Genomic DNA, 20,995 nt, shown 5'->3' with positions numbered 1-20,995 from the left:
AAAATATCAAAATTATACTAAATGGCCTGTTTCCCATTGCGCGGAGCCCGAATGTGTTAGTGGTTTATCATGGGGTCAATAATGCTAATCCGTTTTTTCATTTCAAAATATCAAATTACTGATTACATTGAAAAAAAAAAAAAAAAGAAGCAAAAATATTGTACCGAATATTGAATTTCGAATATCGTACCAATTGACACCCTCACCTTGAAATGATCCTTCCCCTCTTACACATGATTTAAGAACACGGAATCGGAGTTGGATTTAGATAAATCAAGGCCAATACCAATCTGTTCCTAATTCGGACCGGCCCAGATCAGACAAAAATACTTTCAGTTACAATTTTAATGACATTTTTCTTTTACCATTTTATCTTTCATTCATACTGATTGATCGATATGGTATTGACAAATAATTGGGATTGGTCAAGGCTGATACCAATCCTATATGACCAATTCAGGCTGAGTCAATCTGATTCCTCAAACAATGATCTTGTATGATGCCCTGTCTCATACCCCTATTGTCACACGACTGGTGTGCTTATTCCTCTCTCATTATAATATTATAGATTATGGATATTAATTTGCGGAATTTTTTTGAACATAACATGGCAAAACAAGATCACTTCATTCAGTTATGGAGGCTATTAAGTGGGATATCATAGATGCTTCTTTAAGCACAACATGTAAAACTAGAGAATGGATGGCTTAAATTGAATATTGATGGTTGCACGTTGGGTAACCTTGGTCACGTAGAGGTTAGCGGTATTTTTTGAAATCATAGAACCGCTCTTGGTGCCTTTGCAAAGTGCATTGGTATAAATTTTTTGTAAGTTTTTTGTTTTTTTCTGTTGTTTTTTGTTGTTTTTTGTTCTCAGATCTTCTTTGTTTTGCAATTTGCAAAGAGGAAAAGAGCACAAATTCTATGGATAGAATGTGATTCATGGTTCGACTTCTATATCTCCTCACATGCAATTTTTCTTAGACTTATCTACAACAGTGGCTTTATGTTAGACTTATCTACAACAGTGGCTTTATGTTGGACTTTTCTATCCTCCATATTTGGCAATAAAAATCATTGTTATAGGTACTAAGGATATGAATTTGAAATCGAAACCAATTACCGAAATCACACCAAGTTGTTTATACGAAAATCGCAAAACCGTTTATTAAATGGTTTGGTTTTAGTTTCAAGTTTAAGACAGGTTATCTAAATAGGTCGGTTCGGTTTTAACCATTTAACCTGTCGGTTTCAAACCGAATTGATACCATGAAAACCAAACCATTTACACCGTCAAGACCGACCTGTTTAATCCGTATAGCGTTTTAATAGAATAAGGAGTTAACTAATGTGTTTTCAGTGCCTCATGATCTTTAACTTTAGAACATTAATTATAAGTTGTGTTCATTAGCAGTTTTATTTGTATTTCACTTTCACCATGTATTACTTTTCTTTTGCTTAGTTGTTTGATTGTTTTAACAAAACAGGGTGGGTTTTAATTAGGGAACAATTAAGGACCACAAAGGTTGTCCAATAGTCTATCTAATAATTTACTCCTATTATGTAGTTATCTAGTTAAATCCTTGCTTGCTCAAGGCATCATTTAGTTTAATACAAGATTGAAGCGTTTATCAACAAAAGCAAATTTCGGTAAGCATGCAAATAAATTAGCAAACCGATTGTTAACCATTTAGAAACCGTATGAATTAAACAGTGATCAAAATCGCTTAAAACGGTGAAACTAAAACCGTTTAAAAACCGTGAAACCGAAACCGTTTACTAAATAGTGCAAACGGTTCCAGTTTTAGAAAGTGCAACCGTTTAGTAAATGGTTCGATTTTTGTTGCAGCCAAATAAATGTGAACTGAACCAAATCATACTGTATACACAGAAATCAAACCGATTAGCACCCTTGATAGATATGCAAACTTATTTGTATATTTTTTACCAAAAAAAAAAAAAACTTAATTATATATTCTCTTGCAAAAATGTGTCGACATTGTGATATTCCTATTTTTGGATGACCATCTTGATTTTGTACGAGCTGATATATCGTGGGATGCTTTAGGGCCCGTTTGATAACGTTTCAAGAAACGCATTTCTGCCGTTTCTGTTTCCAGAAACAGCAGAAACGAAGCAAAATGCGTTTGATAAAACTGTTTCGTTTCACTTATTTTTAGAAATAGAAATATAAATTTTTACTTATTTATGGTTCAAGAAACGACCCAGGCGAAACAAGTTCAACTTGTTTCGCCGTTTCTAGAAATGACTTGTGGTAATTCTTTCACTGGTTGCCATCGACTTCTAAAAACATGACTTATCAAGCACCTTCAATTCCGTTTCTGTTTCTAGAAACGGAAATTTATGTTTCTGCCGTTTCTTGAAACAGAAACGATAGAAACGTTATCAAACGGGCCCTTAGAGTTTTGCAGATTTTGACCCAATAATTATTTTATCTTATTTTTTAAAGTGAAATTTTGTTTTCTCTGAATTTGAACTCTCTATTGATGACAATATCGAAGATGGAGGCTACAATCAATGTTGCATTCCTCTTTGGGTTAATCTTATTTGTCCTTTTTTTTTATTATTAATTTATTCTATACCTACCCTTGACCCCCAAAAAACATGATATTAAGTATTAGTGATATTTGTTGCTGGATTAAAATCTGGTCAGTTGAAGAAATTGAATTGAAGGAAAGGATTTTTATTTATTTATTTTATTTTATTTTTTGGAGGTGGGAGATCTCCAAATTAGTATAGTTCTAAACCTTGATACTCTAAAGGTGAGCAGTTGTTTTTAAGAGATCCAAGGAGAGGTTGACCATTGATTGAATTGACCGGGATGTTCAAACACAATTTAAAAAAAAAAAAAAAAATCAATACTCATTTGCTTAATTTTTCCATATTTTATGTTTAATTTAAATAGCCAACAAATCATCAATCATGAACACTGGTCTTTGATTGATAATGTATTAACTCAGGTTAATCCTATCTAACGAAGAGATTGCAATTCAATGCCGCTTGTTATCGATTGTTGGCATGAGGAACTATGAAACTAATTGAATTGGAGGAGTTGCTAACTAGGGTAGGATAACTATTTCCTAGTGTCTTTGGTTTTCAATCTCGTTTTATATTCTATCTACCTCTCACCCCATGCAGAATCGAGATGATGGAATTTCATCTAATCCCCTCATGCGATTTGGTGGAAGTTTTTATGGAAACTTCACATTCATCTGAAATTAAATATATTTTTTGATGTATCTTGTTGAATGGAATTCCTGTCAAAGAAGTTGGGTAAATGGATTCCTATTGAAAATACATGTTTGTTATGCGGTAAAGCTACTGAATTTGTCTCTCACCTTTTCTTTTTTTTGTGGTTTTGTTGACAGAATTTAGGCTAATGGCCCTTTAGGTCTGATACCAAAATGTCTCAGATTTGAAATTATTTCAAGAAACTGACTCAACTGATTTTGCTTACTTACTTATAAATGATCCAGCAGACATGGATTTCTACAACAACATCTTTGGTGGAGACAGAAATTTTTGTGTAAAGCTTCAGCTCATGAGTCTCAAGGCCTTAAAATGCGTTGTTCCATGTTAAGGAGGTTAGCCCAGTAATCTCTCCCTAAGCGATGTGGGACTAAAGTTTATACATCTTTACTGATCTCTCAAATCCCTTAGTATTTTCCGTATTCTTTGTGGGGATGCCCCATTGATCTCCCAGGCGAATCTAGTACTTGCCGTATTCTTAGGTGTCACATTTTGCATCCTTCAAGGTCCAAGATTAGAAGTATCTAAGGGGCAGACCACCGGTAAAGTTTGATTCTCATGCAGGAATTTACTTCAGCTTATTCCACAGCTTTTTAACAGTTCATGGGTGCTTCTTTCAATATCTATCTTTAGGGAAACATTTTCTAAATTCAACTCTATTTCTTATGTATATAAAGCAAAGATTTTAACGAAACTATGATGTGCTTATGGGATTTGGCTAATAGTGTTACGATAGGAACTCTACTTTCTTTTTCTTCTGGTAATCTTGATGTATTGAACTGTTCTACTTAATATATTTTCTTCTTCTCATTAAAATAATAATAATAATAATAATAATAATAATAATAATAATCAAAATCGCATTATATATTTGAAAGGCATGGCCAGTAAATATATACAAACATTGAATTTTTTATTTTTTTTCCATGAGAAACTAACTTGGGTGCCATTGGACCACACTTATTACTAACTGCCTCCTATTGCCATATTTCAAGAAGGTCGAGATATAAGCATTGAACCAACAATCTTCCTGGGACTTATGCTTGAGCCAACTCTCTTGAGCTAGAAGCTCATCCCTGGATAAAAATAATGTTTAAAGTAAATTATGTATATCTTTACTCACCTTCTAGGGTCAGTTTGGCCCACAAGGCGCCCCTAACCCTACTTGCGTCAGCACCGTCGGAAGTTCCCGTGCCCTCATTTAACTTTGGACTCCATTCCCACCCATAGCATGTAATTTGGTCTTCCTTAAACCCCCTTGATGCTTAGTTTACTACGTAAATCTCTTGACAACTACTTGGTATTACCTGTCCTTATTCCAACCTGCCAAACAGTACTATAGGTCAATTTAATGCTTGGACACAGAAAAACACCATTATTAATGCTAGTCATAATTTGCTTCATTGATGTTCCTCGAATTTGTTTTGAAAAAAAAAAGAAAAAAAACGTGTTACATGCATAAAATTGTTCTAGTATTGTGTTTCACGTTAGACAGTAAGATATATGAGATCTGAGAAGTACTTTTTTTCTTGTCACCAGAACCACAAGTTTTGGTGCTTAGGTATGATCGAAATGGATTTTTTATCACCTGAACCACAAGTTTTGGTATTGGGTATGGTCGAAAAGGATTGAGGTTTGGCGCACAAGTTTTGGTATTAGGTATGATCGAAAAGGATTGAGGTTTGACGCACCCTGGTGGAAACTTATGGTCAAATATGGTTGTTGTACTTGGAATCTAAGAACGACAATTTAATTTTTATTTTTTTTTCTTTTTCTTGTTGTGAAATAGCAACTTAGAGAGACATATAGCAGGAGTTGAAAGCATTGTTTCTAGACAAAAATTAGTGGTCCAAATGATCGGACAAAAATAGGGAAGATCTTATGGAAATCAAAGATAAGTCAAAAAAAGATAGTGAACATTTTAGAAAATGATTTATGTATGACACTTAAGAATACGGTAAGTAGTATCAGACTCGTCTGAGAGATTGGTGATGTATCTTCACTAAGAATACTGTAAGTATTAAGAAGTTTGGGAGATCGATGAGGGTGTGCAAACTTTAATCCCACATCGCCTAAGTAGAGATTACTATGATAGTTGATAACTTTTGGTTTTCTGAACATGGCATAATATGTTTTAAAGCTTTGAGACTCATGAGTCAAAGATGACAATATTGTACAAGGTTAATAGGACTGGGGTTACATTATGAGTTATCGAAAAATAAGTTTTAAATTCAGTGGAGTTTGTTTTGAATCTTCAACACAATCTGTATATTTTCACTTTCAAACAACCATTCCCTAGATACATAAATCATGGTATATATTTTATTTTATGGTTGAATCATTTTGAAAAAGACCTAGAGTTCCGGAAGCACAAAGCCATGTGGGGGCCAATGGGAGCATTCCTTGAAGCCAATGGGAGCCTCCCCACAAGTGTCCAAACTCCATCAATAAGATGGACATTTCCACTTTTCATTAAGGCGGGTGATTATTTTATTCCCTCTATATTTGAATGCAATCCCTACACTCCTCGATAGAGTCTTTTTTTACCATTAAAGATTAAGATTTCATTTTCTTTGGTTCATGAATTGAAATAATGCTCGCTCCAACGATTATTTATGGGGAAGGAAGTGTGGAGTACTTAAACCAAGCAATTTTTTTTCATCCTGAATTTTTCAATAGGTACGGTAAGGTCTTTTTCCTTTTGAAGTCATACTAAAAAAAGGGTTCTAGAATTTCATTTGGACATTGAGAAATTTGGACACAAGTATGTGATTATATCAGTATTGGAACTAAAAAGTGGGTGTCTAGTCTAGGGTTAAGAAAACCCTAGCTGTTTTGTGATGTGATTGGGGGTTACTTGTAATCTTTTTAGTTGTCTAAATAAAGGGTGAAGACATTTTTCTGAATCAAATAAGAATATGATGTGATATTCTCAAATATTAGCCACACCATAAATTAGATCGGGACCAAATTTTGTTGTTACGTAGCCCTTAAGTTCATTTCCTCATGTATGGTTCTATAAATGGATGTGATCTTATTGATTGATGATTAGATGTATGATTCTTTAAATCTTAAGGGACAGATTTTTTAAAATTGGAATTGAGAGTCTAATAACTACAAATATTGCACAGACGGAAGTGTGTGATGGGAAATGAGCGTGGATTGTCCCACTCGTGGGAAACGTGTTTCCAAAACTTTCATCAAACAAGCTAGGGAAAATTTGATTACCTTTAGCCTTGTTAGCGCAAGACTTCCATGCGATCTTAGTTCTTCCACAGTAGGTCTCTCCCATCAAAATAAAAAGTTGTTCGTCAATGAATGTTGGTGATATAACCTTCCATATTGGATCAAATAACCAATTAATTTCCAAAATCATAACTGTATCATTGCCCTCTATCATAGCTGTAGCATTCCCCTTTATCATAGTAACAGAAGCATTGGTGATTTGGAAAGGTCATCTTCAAGGCTATTGTAGATAGCTTGGATCATCTTATCGTTGCATATGATAACAAGGATCTAATTAATTACTTAGCTAACGGTTGAATGAGTTCACCATGTTGAGTCCTATCCGATGCCCACTGTTGCTCCTCCTCCTCCTGATTGACCGCACCCCGAGAGAGAGATAGAATAAGGAGTGGATCTTTCGCCCCTTGAAGTTTTTAAGAACAAAGTTTCTTTTGATCGCACAGTGAGATTTATTGCACGATCTAAGGGTTGAAAATTCGCCTACTCCCCTGCCCCACCCACCCCTTTGAATGGTTCTGATGATGAAGTATGATGAATAGGAATCCATTAACTATGGCCTCAAGAAAAGTCAATCTTATTTTTAGAACAATTGAAAAGATCCATTAAAGATAGTCGTTAAAAACACCAATATAGAAACATCAAGTTTAATGAAAGGCAAAAAAACCCTCCCAACAAAACATGCAGCCACTAGTCAACCTATAAGTATATATAACTAGTTACATCATGGGTAAGATTAGTCACATTCAGGGTTATAAATTTTGGATTAGAATTGATCAATTCGATTAGTCAATTTCCATTAATCTTGATTCTTTGATTACTGATTCCGATCAAGTCCGATTGAGCAAATTCTGAATTGAATTGAAACAAAATCGGTGGAGACCAATCATGTACCCATTTCTAAGTTTTTAAACCTTCACCATTCTAAATCCCCCCCCCTCCAAAAAAAAAAAAATCCTACACATTTTGATAGTAAATAAATTGAAAAAAAAAAAAAAATATATATATATATATATATATGTTAAAGAAGAAGAATAGGTCTGGAATCTTGCCGAGATAGTGATTTAGACTTTAAAATATAGAAACAAAAAGGAAAAACAGTTTCAAAGGTCACGGAAACATTTTTCTCACTTTTCCACTTAACTGAAATATTCCTGTAATCAATTGTTTTGGTGACAATTCTTGACAAAATATTATGATGAAAAGAGAAAAAAAATTTGAACAAGCCTATGACCTTGCAATATTGTGAGAAGTCATGATCTTGACTTTGAAATCTAAGGAAGAATTTAGCAAGTAATTTCTAAAGTTGGAAAGACTATTATCAAGACTTTCTCTACTTAACTATGATTTGCCTTCTTTGCAATTAAATAAGGGTGAGGGAATTGATGAAGAGTTTGTAGTAAAGTAATCCAGTGTGGGAGCCACATTCTATTAAAATATTTTCATCACTAAACATTAATAGAGATTTGTTTTTTCTTCTGCGGGGGGAATGTGGCCGTTGCATCTAGACATGTAAGGGATGAAATGACCGACCTGTTCCCATTAAAGGAAAATAACTTTTATATGGATGCTTCTTCGTACGTTTCCGTTAACCCTTATGCACACTTATGCACTTGTAGGAATTGCATTCTTTCATAAGAAACACTCCCCCTAATTAATAAATAAACAAACATGTAAAACCTGATGATTAAAATAGTATACAGTGGAGTTTTAATCTTACCCTTTTTTTTTTCCTCCTAAGATTAATATTGTTGTGGTATGAAATTTAAGAAACCTTTACCTAACTGTGATTTGTCTTATCTGCAGTTTCTTTCATATCTGCTACTGGGAAATTTGAGAGAAACAACGATGACCACAACACATGAGTAACTTCAATCATCTTTCACTCTATCTCTATATCTCTATTTAAGATTCGAAGCGGCTGTGGGACTTTCTTTATAAAAAGGTATAATTGATGTGAATGGCACTTAAATTTTAGTCCTTAAAAAAAAAAGAAAAAAGAAAAAAGGAAGAAGAAGAAGAAAGGTTCTATCTCTCTTAACCCCTTCGTCCCCTTTGAATTGACTCTGCTCCTTTTGGATGATGCCATGTCTTGTGTACTTGTCACACAAGTGGTGATTATTGCACTCTCATTACAATATTATAAATAGAACAAAATTTGATGGGTGTGACTATGTCTGGTCGTGGCCCCTACCTCCCATCTAGAAAACGTTGTCCTATTATAGATTGTGGATATAATTTATGAGAGAGAGTTCCCTTTGATATGCACCTCAATACTAATTTGGGATGTATGGGAAGCCTAAGTTTTGAATCATAACTAAGGGGTTTTGGAGGGGAGAGAGAGGAGAGAGGTAAGTGTGGGGCTTCACTTTTTGTGAGCGAGCATGCAAAAGAACTCACACATTCTACATTCCACATTCCACTCATCATCATGCTCAACAAACACAAATTTATCTTTAGTTCATAATAATGATGAAATCTCAAATAAAACAATGAATAACTCTTATGACCACACATTATTCTTAGACCTGAGAATTAAATCAAGCTTTTGAGAGTTTGTTGAAGCTTCATTATCTGAATCCCATCCAAGTAGTAGGGATGTAAATGGATCGAATACGGATAGGATGTGATTGGACCCAAATTTTCCTTGACTAAATACGGATACTTCAAAATGGATATGGATATTAATCAAATTCTCTGATTATCTATTTACATCTTTGAGTTGTGTAATCCGGACCTTCTTCCCCCAATGGATATAATTTGCTCTCAGTACATATTTCTAAGTAATCTTATTTATTTTATTCATTCTCTAGAATATGTCTAAACTAAAAGAACCCTCAAAATTATTAATTAATTAATTTTTTATTTTAATTGATTTTCTATTTAGATCACTTTGACTAGATACCCTTAAATGAAAACAAATTTTCGAGTATCCGTTTAAATTTTTTTTTTTTTTTTATGGGACGAAATGATCTTGTCCGAGAGAGACAGAGAGAGAGAAATGTGTTAAAAAAAGAATCATGTGTTCCTTGTGGCTTTGGGGAAATAAGCTACCGGTGTAGTATTGCCGTAACTCAGTCGTCAACTCGTTTAGAGGAGAGAGAATGGCCCAAAAGTCCACAAACACACACCTTTCCCCATTTCCTAAAAACTTCAAGGTTTACTTAGAACGGAAAATATCTAGGAAGGAGCATTATTGCAATGTCTTCTCTCTCTTTTCCCCATCTCTCTCCCTTCTCTCCCTTCTTGTATATAAACAGATACAAGCTTTCCTCACTTCCCCAAATCCAGAGTTATGGGTATCTTTAATCTATCCTTTCTAATCCTCTCCCCTGTTCTTCTCATTCCTATCCTCTTTATTTCCACTCTTCTCTTTCCCATGGTCATCCATCAATCAATCGTTTTGATTATGCATCTTCTGCAGCAAACCTATTCTAAATTGGGTTTTGGTCTGGATTTATTTGTCAATGGAAGCAACTATGATTCAGTTGTTCCTGATAATCTGAATTACTTGGAAGAATTGGGTATCACCCACTTCAAGTGCTCTCAATTAGGATCCAAGAACAAGGAGGATGTGGAATGTTCTGTTTGTTTATGCAAGATTGAAGAAGGGGAAGAGATAAGGGAGCTGAAATGTGAGCATCTCTTCCATAGGGTTTGTTTAGATAGATGGGTTGGATTTCAAAGAAGCACTTGCCCCCTTTGTAGAGGTTCTCTTGCACCCAGGACAGTTATTGATAATATTGGAGAACAGGGTTTTGCAGAAGAAGTGATCTTGAAATTCTCATTTTTCTCTTCTTATGTTGGTCGATGTAGATGGTGGTTAAGGTGAAATCAGTGGTTTTTGTGATTCTTGTGTAGAGTTTAGATGATCCTTTTTAGGACATCACGCATGTTTGCTTTTTTTCCTCAATGAGAAATATTTCTTCCCATGTTTTAAACTTTCAGGCTTTGGGCTATTGGGTTCTCTGTTCTTCTTTCCCCTTACTTGTTCAGTTGTTCTTAATGGTTACAATACTAAAATGGAAGCAATGTACACAAATGGGAGAAACAAACAAAAGGCCGAAAAGATCCCAAGCAGGGTTCCGAGAATCCGCCACGAACCCGATTACCTCCCACCCAACCAACGGGTCCGGCTCTGGCTCCGGCTCCAATGATTGGGCGTCCAACCACCCTCCAATGACCATCCAAGGAAGGATTGGGAGGAGTTAGACGCGGATCCCAACACCTAGAGATGCATGTTCAACTCTCCTTAGCCTTTGGATGAATCATTGGAGGGTCGTCACTATTGGAGATGATCTTTTTTCCTGTAAAAAGTGGGAGGTAAATGGCTAAACGTTCAAGTCGTTGGACAGGATCAAAATCTCTTATATGACCTATGACGAGAAAAAAGATCATAGGAATCATCATAATGTTGTTTAGATTGACTCATTTGAGAGTTTTTAGATCGATTTTGGTTGATTACAATCTTATTCAAATCAAAATCAGCATTTGACCTATTCCAGCCCTAATTGAACATTTTAAATCTAGATTTCAAGCATGGTTTCAAGTATCATTATTATATCATATTATCAAAAAGAATCATCTAAACTCTGAAGAGAATCTTTGAGGCCATTTCCAATGAAACATTGTAAATTTTTTTTTGGGGGTAGAAATGTATCATTGTTTTCGTTGGCTTTACAGAAATGTATCATTGTTAATTGGCTGTTGAAGAACGAATGGTTCTAATAACCCCAAGTCATGAGCCATGACTGACTTGAGAGTCAGTTTCACACTATTTTTCTGTCTTTTTAAATTAGTTTGTTTGTGACCGTAAATGGAGTAGTTTTTTTTTTTTTGGAATATTATAATACCTTAGCCATGTTAAAGACATTCAAGATAGGTTGAGTTTCCCTATGACATTTAAGATTGGAATTCATTCACTGAGCGGTTCTATGCTTGCATATGGGGGTATTTTGGAAGGTTCCATAATCCTAAAAAATCTTATAAGGTTTGTGAATCCTATATGGATGGAGTGTCGAACCTCATTTAGGTGAAGGAAAACTTCTCTTAAAGATAAACACTTTTGCCCACTCTTTGTCTATTTAGGTATAATGTAGATCTAATAAATTGATTGGGGGTATTAATTTCTAAGGAAAACTTCTCTTAAAGATAAACACTTTTGTCCACTCTTTGTCTATTTAGGTATAATGTAGATCTAATAAATTGAGTGGGAGTATTAGTTTCTACTCAAATATTGAGTTAGATACTAATGATTCCAAAAGGACCATACATGTAGGAAAAGTGGGTGAGGCAGCAGCTGAAATTTTCTAGCTGGTATAATGCAAGCAAAGACGGCAAGATGGAAGCTGGATTTTGTCTGGAGTGATGTTTTGTGTCTAAAGCGTTTTTGGGATAAAGGCAATATGGAACACCTTAGTTTTTAGCCGCGGGTCGCAATTCTACTTCAGTTAGAAATGGAAGCCTTATGCCCTAAACCCATGTTTTGTATATTTTACCCTCAAATTCAAACATGTGGTCGCAAAATGCTATCCTGCTCTATTGTTGCGTAGCAATAGAAGCCTGTTCATGCTGTTTCGACAGTATAAAATCTAACGATGCTAATTTAGTTTATGTTAAGGCTAGGGCTAAGGAGGCTATGGAAAAGAAGGCGGGTGTAACTACTACTGATATGGACAATTTTTAATCCTTTTAATCTAATCCTTTCTTTTCTTTTTATAAAAAAAAAAGACCATAATTAACCTCCACAACAAATCAATAGAGGTCTTGAATCATGATACCCCACTATGGCCTATGAGGCTTATTATAATTTTTCAGCTCATTAAAACATCATTCTCTTCCTCCCATTGGTTCGAAAAAGGGAATTTAAAAGGAATGCAACAAAAAATCACATCAATCCATTGTGATATTTGATGATTAAAATTCACTTCTCAAAAATTTTGACAATTAAAAGAACAACAAACAATAATATCAAAATCATGTATGATTTCCTAACATGTTGAACTTAGCTATTTATTCACACACAACACACACCCCCTCCCTTTTTTTTTTTTTTTAATCGTGGTGTTCGAGCTAGTTTACATGCACCTCGACTAATCTTCAGGGAGACTAGCGTAGCAACCCACCACTATGGTATCCACTAAAATCGTAGATGCATAGATGGAGAATCGAACCTCGGACCGTGCATCTATCCACACAATCCCGAATTTATCCTAACCATCTGGGCAATCCACAAATGGGTACACACACCTCCACCTCACCCCCATGCCTATTATTGTTTTTAGAAATAGGAATGGAGAAACTTGTTTGACCTATTTTCTCTTTATTGAATTAAAGAGTGGGAAAAAATTCAAAAACTCCAGATTGAAATCCTCTTGACCTACTTAAGCCCTTCTCACAAATAGAAGGCACCCCTCATTGGTACCCTCTCAAGCGACGACTCCAACCTGAAGCTGCTAAAGCACATCTTTAGCACCATTTGATAATGTTTCTGTTGTTTTTGTGTCTAGAAATAGCAGAAACAATTTTTCACGTTTTTGTTCCCAAAAATGGATTTTTGGTGTTTGATAAACTGTTTCTCAAATTGAGTAAGGTTGGGGAGATTCCTTGGATTGGTGTGCGTTTTGTTGGGGAATTCGAACTTCAATCCGCAGTGACGATTCAGTAATCAATTCATGAGGGTCCGGAGAAAATTGGAAGAAATCGACAAAAGAATCGATGGATGTAAATTTAAGGCTTCCACTAGTAAAGTAAAAATTCAAAGTATTCCTTCTCGTTTCCCTAGAGATTTTTCGAACTTTGGAAAGCCACCAGGTAAGGTAAATGCTGGGAGATGCAACTTTTTATCGAGGGTGCATCGATTTTTTTGTCCACAAGTTGTTCCCAGAAATAGAAAAACAAGTCTGACTTTTTTCGTCAAACCTGTTTCTAGATACAGAAATACGCATAAATTTCTATTTTATGTTTCAAAAAACAGGTGAATCGAAACAGATTTATCAAACATTTTTTGGGTGTTTTTTTCGGATTATGAACACAGAAAAATGGAAAAGCACGTTTCTGAAAACATTATCAAAAGGTGCCTTAATTGTCTCAACCTACCCAACTCATTTCTTTATCGTTGGACTGTGGGTTGTTGCTGAAGATCATCTTCCATCGTCTTGATGATCACACTTCATTGTTTCTTATAATAGAAACGGGGAAAACTGGTTCTTCTAATTTTTTACACAGGAACAACAGAAACGAAATCTAATGGGCCCTTAAACAATGTGGATTTGAATTGTGTTGTGGAGCTCTAAAACAATCATAAACGAAAGTTGGGTCATCACCCAAATAACCGAGGACCTAGGAAAGCTATAGAATTTTCCTTATCGGGAATTCCTCCAAGTTGAGGAACTTGATCTTAGATGTTACCTTGTGGTGCCTTTTTAATAGTATCTTCCCATCACCAAATAGGATCAGGCTTGTCTGTAGCACAGATCTACAACTTGACACGTGTAAATTTTTAATCAAGTGGCTTGAATTGCTGAGAACATAGAGAGTGCGATGGACACGCGATACATTTGATTATCAAATCAAACCGATAAGAAAAATAGAAAGAGAAATCCCAAGTTACGAATTAGTTCACTCCTGATTTTCACGGCAACTCCTCTGCGCAAAATCCATTGGCAACAAAAATCTCGGATCGTTTTCAACATAAATAACTGCCGGTGACCTCTCTCTCCTCTCACTACCGTCTGACTTCCATCTCGGATTGTTTCCACCATCAAACCTTAAAAAAAGGGGAAAATGATCTGAGATTGGTGGCAACTTTCTCCTTCAACCTCTCGTTCTTTCAAACGGAAAAACTATGGTGAAAACGATCCCGTTTGGTTTGATAATCAGATGTATCGCATGTCAATCGCACTCTTTATGCTCTCAAGAATTTAGACCACTTGATTAAAAAATCTCCACGTGTCAAGTTGTGGAGTTGTGCTACAGATCGTCTAACACAACCCCATGCTACAGACGAGCCCAATCCCACCAAATAGGTTGAGTTTGTCGAGGCAAAGGTTGCTCTGTGAACAATTTATAATTTTAATGACTTACTTATGTTGGTGATCACATTCTTTTGTGAATAAATAAATTATTTGCTCCTCCAAGTGCTTTAATGAGTAAATGGGTTTCAGGCATTGAGGAACGTGTCCTGAAACCCAAGCATCAAATTGGAGATATCTAGCTGCTCAAGAAACTTTATAATGGAGTGACGAAACACAACATGAAGATCAATCCAAGCCATCTATGAGATTCAAGCAAGTCAAGCCAAAACTTGAAGTTTGCTTGAATATGTTCCCAAGGATAAGCTTGAATGTGTTCCTAGCTAGGATATGTTTTTATCTTGTCATTATCTAGATGGTTCTAGGATCCAATGATCCCATATGCTCTTGCGCAACTAATTACCTAAGGACTTAATTGGAATAGCCAAGATAAGTGGATTATAGTGTAAAATGACTAAGTCAAAATGGACCTAATGGTTGATATCCAAGAGGTATTCAATTTTAGTCTAGAAGATAGCAAAATGACCAACTTTGTTCAGCTATCTAACGGAAATTTGAAAATATGTTCGTTGAAGAGCATAACGGTTAGAAAAAATGACAGTTTGAATTTTGGAACCTCCTTTATAAATAGGGGACATTTGACATTTCAAATAAGATATTTTGTTGTGGGAAACCTTGATGGGAAAAAACTTAAATATTCCATACTCCAATTGAAATTCAACTTGCAAATCATTTTGAGCATTAATAAGAATTGTTGAGCATTGGATATCAAGTGAATGGGCTAGCTACATCTTGCATATCTATCTGTAAAAGAGGTAATTACTTGTATCTTGGCTATTTAGCCATTTGATTTTATCACCTTCTTGTGATTATGTGAAGGTATGTGTGTGGTGGATTGATCAAAGGGTGTTCATTCTTAATGTTGATATAGATCCTAGAAAACCATCATTGAGGGGAATTTCTTTTACTCCGACAAGGAGAGTGTGAGGGTTGATAGATCCTGGAAAACTATCATTATGTGAGGGCATTTCTCCTACCCTGTAAAGAGAGTGTATTAGTGAATTGCAAGCCGGGGATTCGAAGAATGGACGTATGATAGTATTGAGGCGAAGCTAAATCATTATAAAGTTGGTGTGTGCACTCCCTTTATTATTTCTGTCTCATCCATCCATTTACTCAAGTTGTTTTCTTGAAGATTTAAGATAGCTAGACAAGAATTTAAAATTTGGGCCTATATTGCAGACATACTTTATTCACTCCCCTCATGGGTTGCTTATATGATCCTACAATTTCTTTGCCAATCTCCCCATAGATCGTGATGTATTGAATGAGGATGATCTCCAAGATAGACACCTCAAGAAAAACATATCAAAATGGGTCCTTGCTTCAAAAGGGCTCCTTTTTGGCCTCAAGTTCAAGGCATCTGCAATCGCAGGTAGTTAGGGTTTTTCGGTAAATGGAGAAGAGGAAGAATGATACTTGGGTTTGGGATTCAAGGGTATAATAGGAAGTTCAGTCATATTTTGATTTTTTTCTTATCACTAGATGTTGGGAATGTGTTATTAAAGTGTTTTAGTGCAAAGGGTTTATGTGCCTTTTCCATATTCTGACTTAACATCACCGTAGGAGGTATATTGTAAGTGTCAGTTTGACGGGATAAGTTATAACATTAGGATAAACTGCATGGAAGACCACTGTAATTGTCTCTTTAATTTTCCTTGCAACCAAACGTAGCAGGGACGTTTTCAGAAATGGAATCTCATTGGTGTCCCTACCTGTAATTTTTTCATCAATGAGGGGCAACTATAGTACTTTAAAATTCAAGTGTAACGTTAACAAGAACAGTTGGAATCAACAGTGGGAGACTGGGAGACGTCCACTACCACCACCGCATTTTCCTCCTTCAGTTGGATTCTCTCTCTTTCTCTCTCTACATTTCAGTCGGCCAGTGTTTGTTACTTTGTTCTATCCATCCATAGTAATTGAAAAGGAAACTCGTATCACTCAATCGAATTTTCCCAAATTAATAAGAAAGTCCAATCCATTTTCCGATTCGATTCCATGACAAGAAAACCGCCTCGGTGGTTACGCTATTACAGATATTTCGAGATTATAAACAACCCCTCAAACTTTTCCCAGAAGAAAAAACAGAAATCTAGAGAGAGAAACAGAGTTGTTTACTCATAGTTTGCAATGTTTCGAGTGAGCAACAATTTGATCGGAATCTTAAACATCTTGAGTTTAATCTTATCGATTCCAATCCTTGGCGGATCATGGTGGCTCAGAGAGCATGCGAGTTCCGATTGCCAGAAATTCATAGAAACCCCCCTTTTAGTAGTGGGAGGATTTCTGTTTTTGGTTTCATTGATAGGATTGATCGGTTCTTGTTGCAGAGTTTCATTGCTTCTATGGATTTATCTATTTGTTACGTTCGTGTTGATCTTAGGGCTTTTTGTTTTCACTATTTTCGCCATCGCCGTCACTAACAAGGGCGTCGGGAAAGTGATTTCAGGGAGAGGGTATAAGGATTATAGGCTTGGAGATTACTCAAATTGGTTGCAGAGACATGTCGTTGATGGAAGTAATTGGGTTAAGACCAAGAGTTGTTTGATTGAAACTCATGTCTGCTCGAGTCTCGGCAATGATTTTTATGATCTTCAGGCTTCTCAGTTCTACCAGAAGAAATTTTCTCCTATCCAGGTTTTTTCACTCAGACCTCTCTCTCTCTCTCTCTCTCTCTCTCTCTCTCTCTATCTATCTCTCTCTTATTTGTTTGTTCTTACTAGGTATGCAATGGTATTCAAATCATCAATGAAGTTATGGAGATTATAAAATTTTGTTTAGGTATTTGATGAATTCTTATTTTTTTGTTATCAGCATCATGAAACAAAGTATAATAGTACTCTAGTTTAAATTTTGAATTTTCTTGAGTAAATCTTGCATACTAAAAGAATCATTATTGATCTCCTTCTTCACAGAGGAATGACACCCCTCTTGAGGGACTTTGATAGAACTTATCCTTAAAAACTAGCCGTTACGAAGAGGGTGTGCAAATTCCTATAAATCTCCACATCATGCTACTCACATATGACGTGGACAAGTATAGAAAATAATCTTATCATAGAAGTAAAACTAGAGCAACCGGTAAATTTAGTGCTCTTCACTGCTTTTATTGAAAGTTGAATGGTTCTCATTCAACCCTGGTCTTGCGGTTGTGGGGTTCATATGGGCCCGCCGGAATAGTCAGGCCTTCGTTAGAAAAAAAAAATAGTGAAAAAAAGCAACTCAGTACACAAACCTCCCACTACTACAGGGTCTAGGAGGGGCAAACTTAGAAAGCCTTACCCATGCTTTGCAGGAGAGTGGATTTTCTTGGAAAATTGTTTGTTCTATGGATTCACTTGTCTTCTTTCCTGATTTCTGTCTCTCCATCTCTTTCCCTCTCTAACTTTGATTTGTTAATTTGCTTAGTTATTTATTTATTTGCCTTTATTGATGCGTGGTTTTGCAACTTTTCAAGCTTGGTTTTGAATGTCCATTTAATAATCAAAGAAGTTATGTAGATTATAAAATTCTAATTAGATTTCTTTTATGAATTCTTTATTTTTGAGGATCAGCAGGAACTTGAATCAAATATTATTATAGTATTCACAGTTTAAATTTTTTTGAAATTTGTGAACTCTGTCCCCAATACCATACGTAATTGTAACGATAAAATCTTGATCATATAATGTGACTTAAACAAACAACATTTTAGGAGATTCCTTTGAAAGTCCCAAAGTCTTATGTATAATATAAAAAGATCATTAGGTATCTTCATGTCACATTATCATATATTTGGGAGAGTGGATCCTGGCTCTATTAGCGAGCTCCTTCAGTTCATCAAATTGTAAGGGTCTGTTTGCAAACGTTTGTTAAAGTGTTTTTTTTATGTTTTTCTCTCAGAAAAATAGGTGTGTTTGATACAAAGTTTTTTTTTTTTTCTAAATGAACTGGACACAATAAACACTTATCTAGCCCAAAAAAAGAAACAGATTGAAGGTTTGCAAGTCGCACCCGAGCCCTGACATTCAGCCAACTCCTTCTCTATGGAGCCTGGAGATTAGAGTATTGTAGAGTGGGGTAGGAAAAAAAATGCTTCTGTTTTTAATTTACCAAACATGTGATCAATTTGTAAAAAGCACCAAAAAGTATTTTTTTTTTCTAGAAGTATTTAAGAAAAACAGAAACTATGTCCAACAGATCATAAGTTGTTTGGATGTGGTGGACTGGGAATTGGTTGTAAGAAACTTTGCTGGTGGGGGAGGAGTGGCTGCCAAAAGTGTGACATCCCCTAGATGAGATAGCTATGGCTATGGCTGGACTCTAGTTAGTGCTTCTCTACACTTCAAAAGGACAAGTTGGAACCTATAAGTGATCATGTCACTTCTTTGCTTATATGAGTTCATTGTCAAAGGAGAGCTCAAATAGTTAGAATGTGAACTCTTATTTTTAGTTGGAAATTTCCAAACCTTTTAGAAGATGCCCACCCTCCAACAAGTCTAAAAGACTTCTACTCATAGATGCCAGAGTAAGAGATTATTGACCTATTCCTTCATCAGGTTTTTCTTAATGATCTCTGCAGGTGGGAATCAAGGCAGCCAACAAACCAACTTCTTTGTTACTGCCCTCATCCAAGGTTGACTTTGACTTTGTTTCCTAAGCCCTTTTTTAGGAGTCTCTTGAGCATTCCCTGATGAAATTCTTGACTTTTTAATGGACTGTTATTTTGTCACATTTAGCTCCTTTTGGGAGTTTCTTAATTTGGAGAGTTTGTTGGTAGGAGTATGGAACATTTTAGAAGTAAGGCATCAACCAATCTTAATTTTTCAGATAAGTAGATTGTGCTGTATTCATATTAAAGCAATGACACCTCTGTTTTGGATTGATAAAGCTATTGTTCATACAAAAAACAGATATAGCAGAGACAAAATATCGGCCAAGAATCAATTCATATTCATTATCTTTCCTTGCTACTCAAAAATTCAGATGACTGATCAGTCAGCAGGGTCAATCCAGATTTTCGGAGATCTGAATAATCGTCATGAGATAGGCCGAGCAATATGTTTCAGCATTCAAAACAATGAAACCAGTGTCCCTGTTTACTTGGTTCATTTGCATCTTATTATTTGATCTGCACATATCACCAAATCAGATGCATTGTTATAATGGGGGATAAGATCAATGTTTCCGTCGAACATCAAAAACTTTTGTTGCATTTTGAACCAATTACTGCTGTTAGATAATTACATCCCTTTGCAGTTCTTCCATGTGAGCAATCCAGAGATATGAACTTACTGATCTTCTATTTTTTCAGTCTGGTTGCTGCAAGCCCCCTACAGACTGTGGTTTCATATACAAGAATGCAACCTTCTGGGTGGCACCGAAATTGGGCCCAGCGGTACCAGATAGCGACTGCACAACATGGAGCAACAACCAGGAAACACTGTGCTATGACTGTAAGTCATGCAAAGCAGGGGTTTTGGCTAATTTGAAGAAAGACTGGAGAAAGTTAGCCATCCTCAATGTGTCTGTCATTATAATTCTTCTTATTGTATACTCTGTTGGCTGCTGCGCTCTCAGAAACAATCGAGAAGATAATGGCTACAAGAGATACAGACCCTACCAACCCTGAATTAGCAATGGTCATCCTGAAATGATCTGTAGATTTTTTTTTTTTTGATTGAAAACAGAAAGGAAGAATTCTTTGTTGTTAGCAACTCTTTTATTTAAATATTTATTAGATTAACTTGATTAATATGCTGTCAAGGTGACTGACCCTTCTATCTTCTTTCTTATTTTTGGTGGTTTTCTAGTTAGAAAGTTAAATTGCTGTTGACCATCCTATTTCTTAAATCTTGATTATATTGCCAGTGATCCCCAAGATCCTCTCCTCAAATAGAGAGGAGAAGAAGAAAAGTGCTCAGCTGGTCAGTTTATCCCCTTCTCTGAAAAGAAAAAAAAAAAGGAACCAAAATAAATCTCTTGATATGAGATAGATATAATATTAGGATTTAGGAATGACGATTAAATTTTTCTGCATTTTTCAATCTTATCATTGAAAATTTTGGAAAAATATCATTAATAACCAAATGAAAAGGACAAATGGATTTTGTTTGCTTATGGTGAAGAGAGACACCACTGGTGATGTGATCCCATGATCGTTAACTCACACTTTTTATTGTATAAGGTTGGAAGTACTCTTTGTGAGAGAGAAAGAGAAGTGAATCTGGTGAATGAGGAAAGAAGGGAGTTCGAGGAAAGAAGAGATGAACTCCCGTTTTTCGCATTATTTTTTTTTTTTTTTTTTTTTTTTTTTTTTCATATTGAATAAGTAATAAGAATGAGAGGTGTTAAGCTTTTTATCATCCTGGTGTCGAGCTATTTTTCTGCAAGACCTCCCCTACAGT

At 35.5% G+C, this 20,995-nt stretch overlaps 1 protein-coding gene across 1 annotated transcript; it reads left to right on the top strand.

Annotated features, from left to right (window-relative positions):
• Positions 1 to 16,401: 16,401 nt before the first annotated feature.
• On the top strand, positions 16,402 to 20,371 carry LOC122065553 (tetraspanin-8-like). Its single transcript, XM_042629371.1, has 2 exons — positions 16,402 to 17,246; positions 19,903 to 20,371. Exons 1-2 carry the CDS (start codon positions 16,740 to 16,742, stop codon positions 20,218 to 20,220), a joined length of 825 nt encoding a protein of 274 aa, XP_042485305.1. The 5' UTR covers positions 16,402 to 16,739; the 3' UTR covers positions 20,221 to 20,371.
• The last annotated feature ends 624 nt before the right edge of the window (positions 20,372 to 20,995 follow it).

Source organism: Macadamia integrifolia, unplaced genomic scaffold (genome assembly GCF_013358625.1).
Source record: "Macadamia integrifolia cultivar HAES 741 unplaced genomic scaffold, SCU_Mint_v3 scaffold205, whole genome shotgun sequence".
NCBI lineage: Eukaryota > Viridiplantae > Streptophyta > Magnoliopsida > Proteales > Proteaceae > Macadamia > Macadamia integrifolia.
The sequence above is the reverse complement of the archived record's forward strand: the minus strand, read 5'-3'. Positions and strand labels throughout refer to the sequence as shown.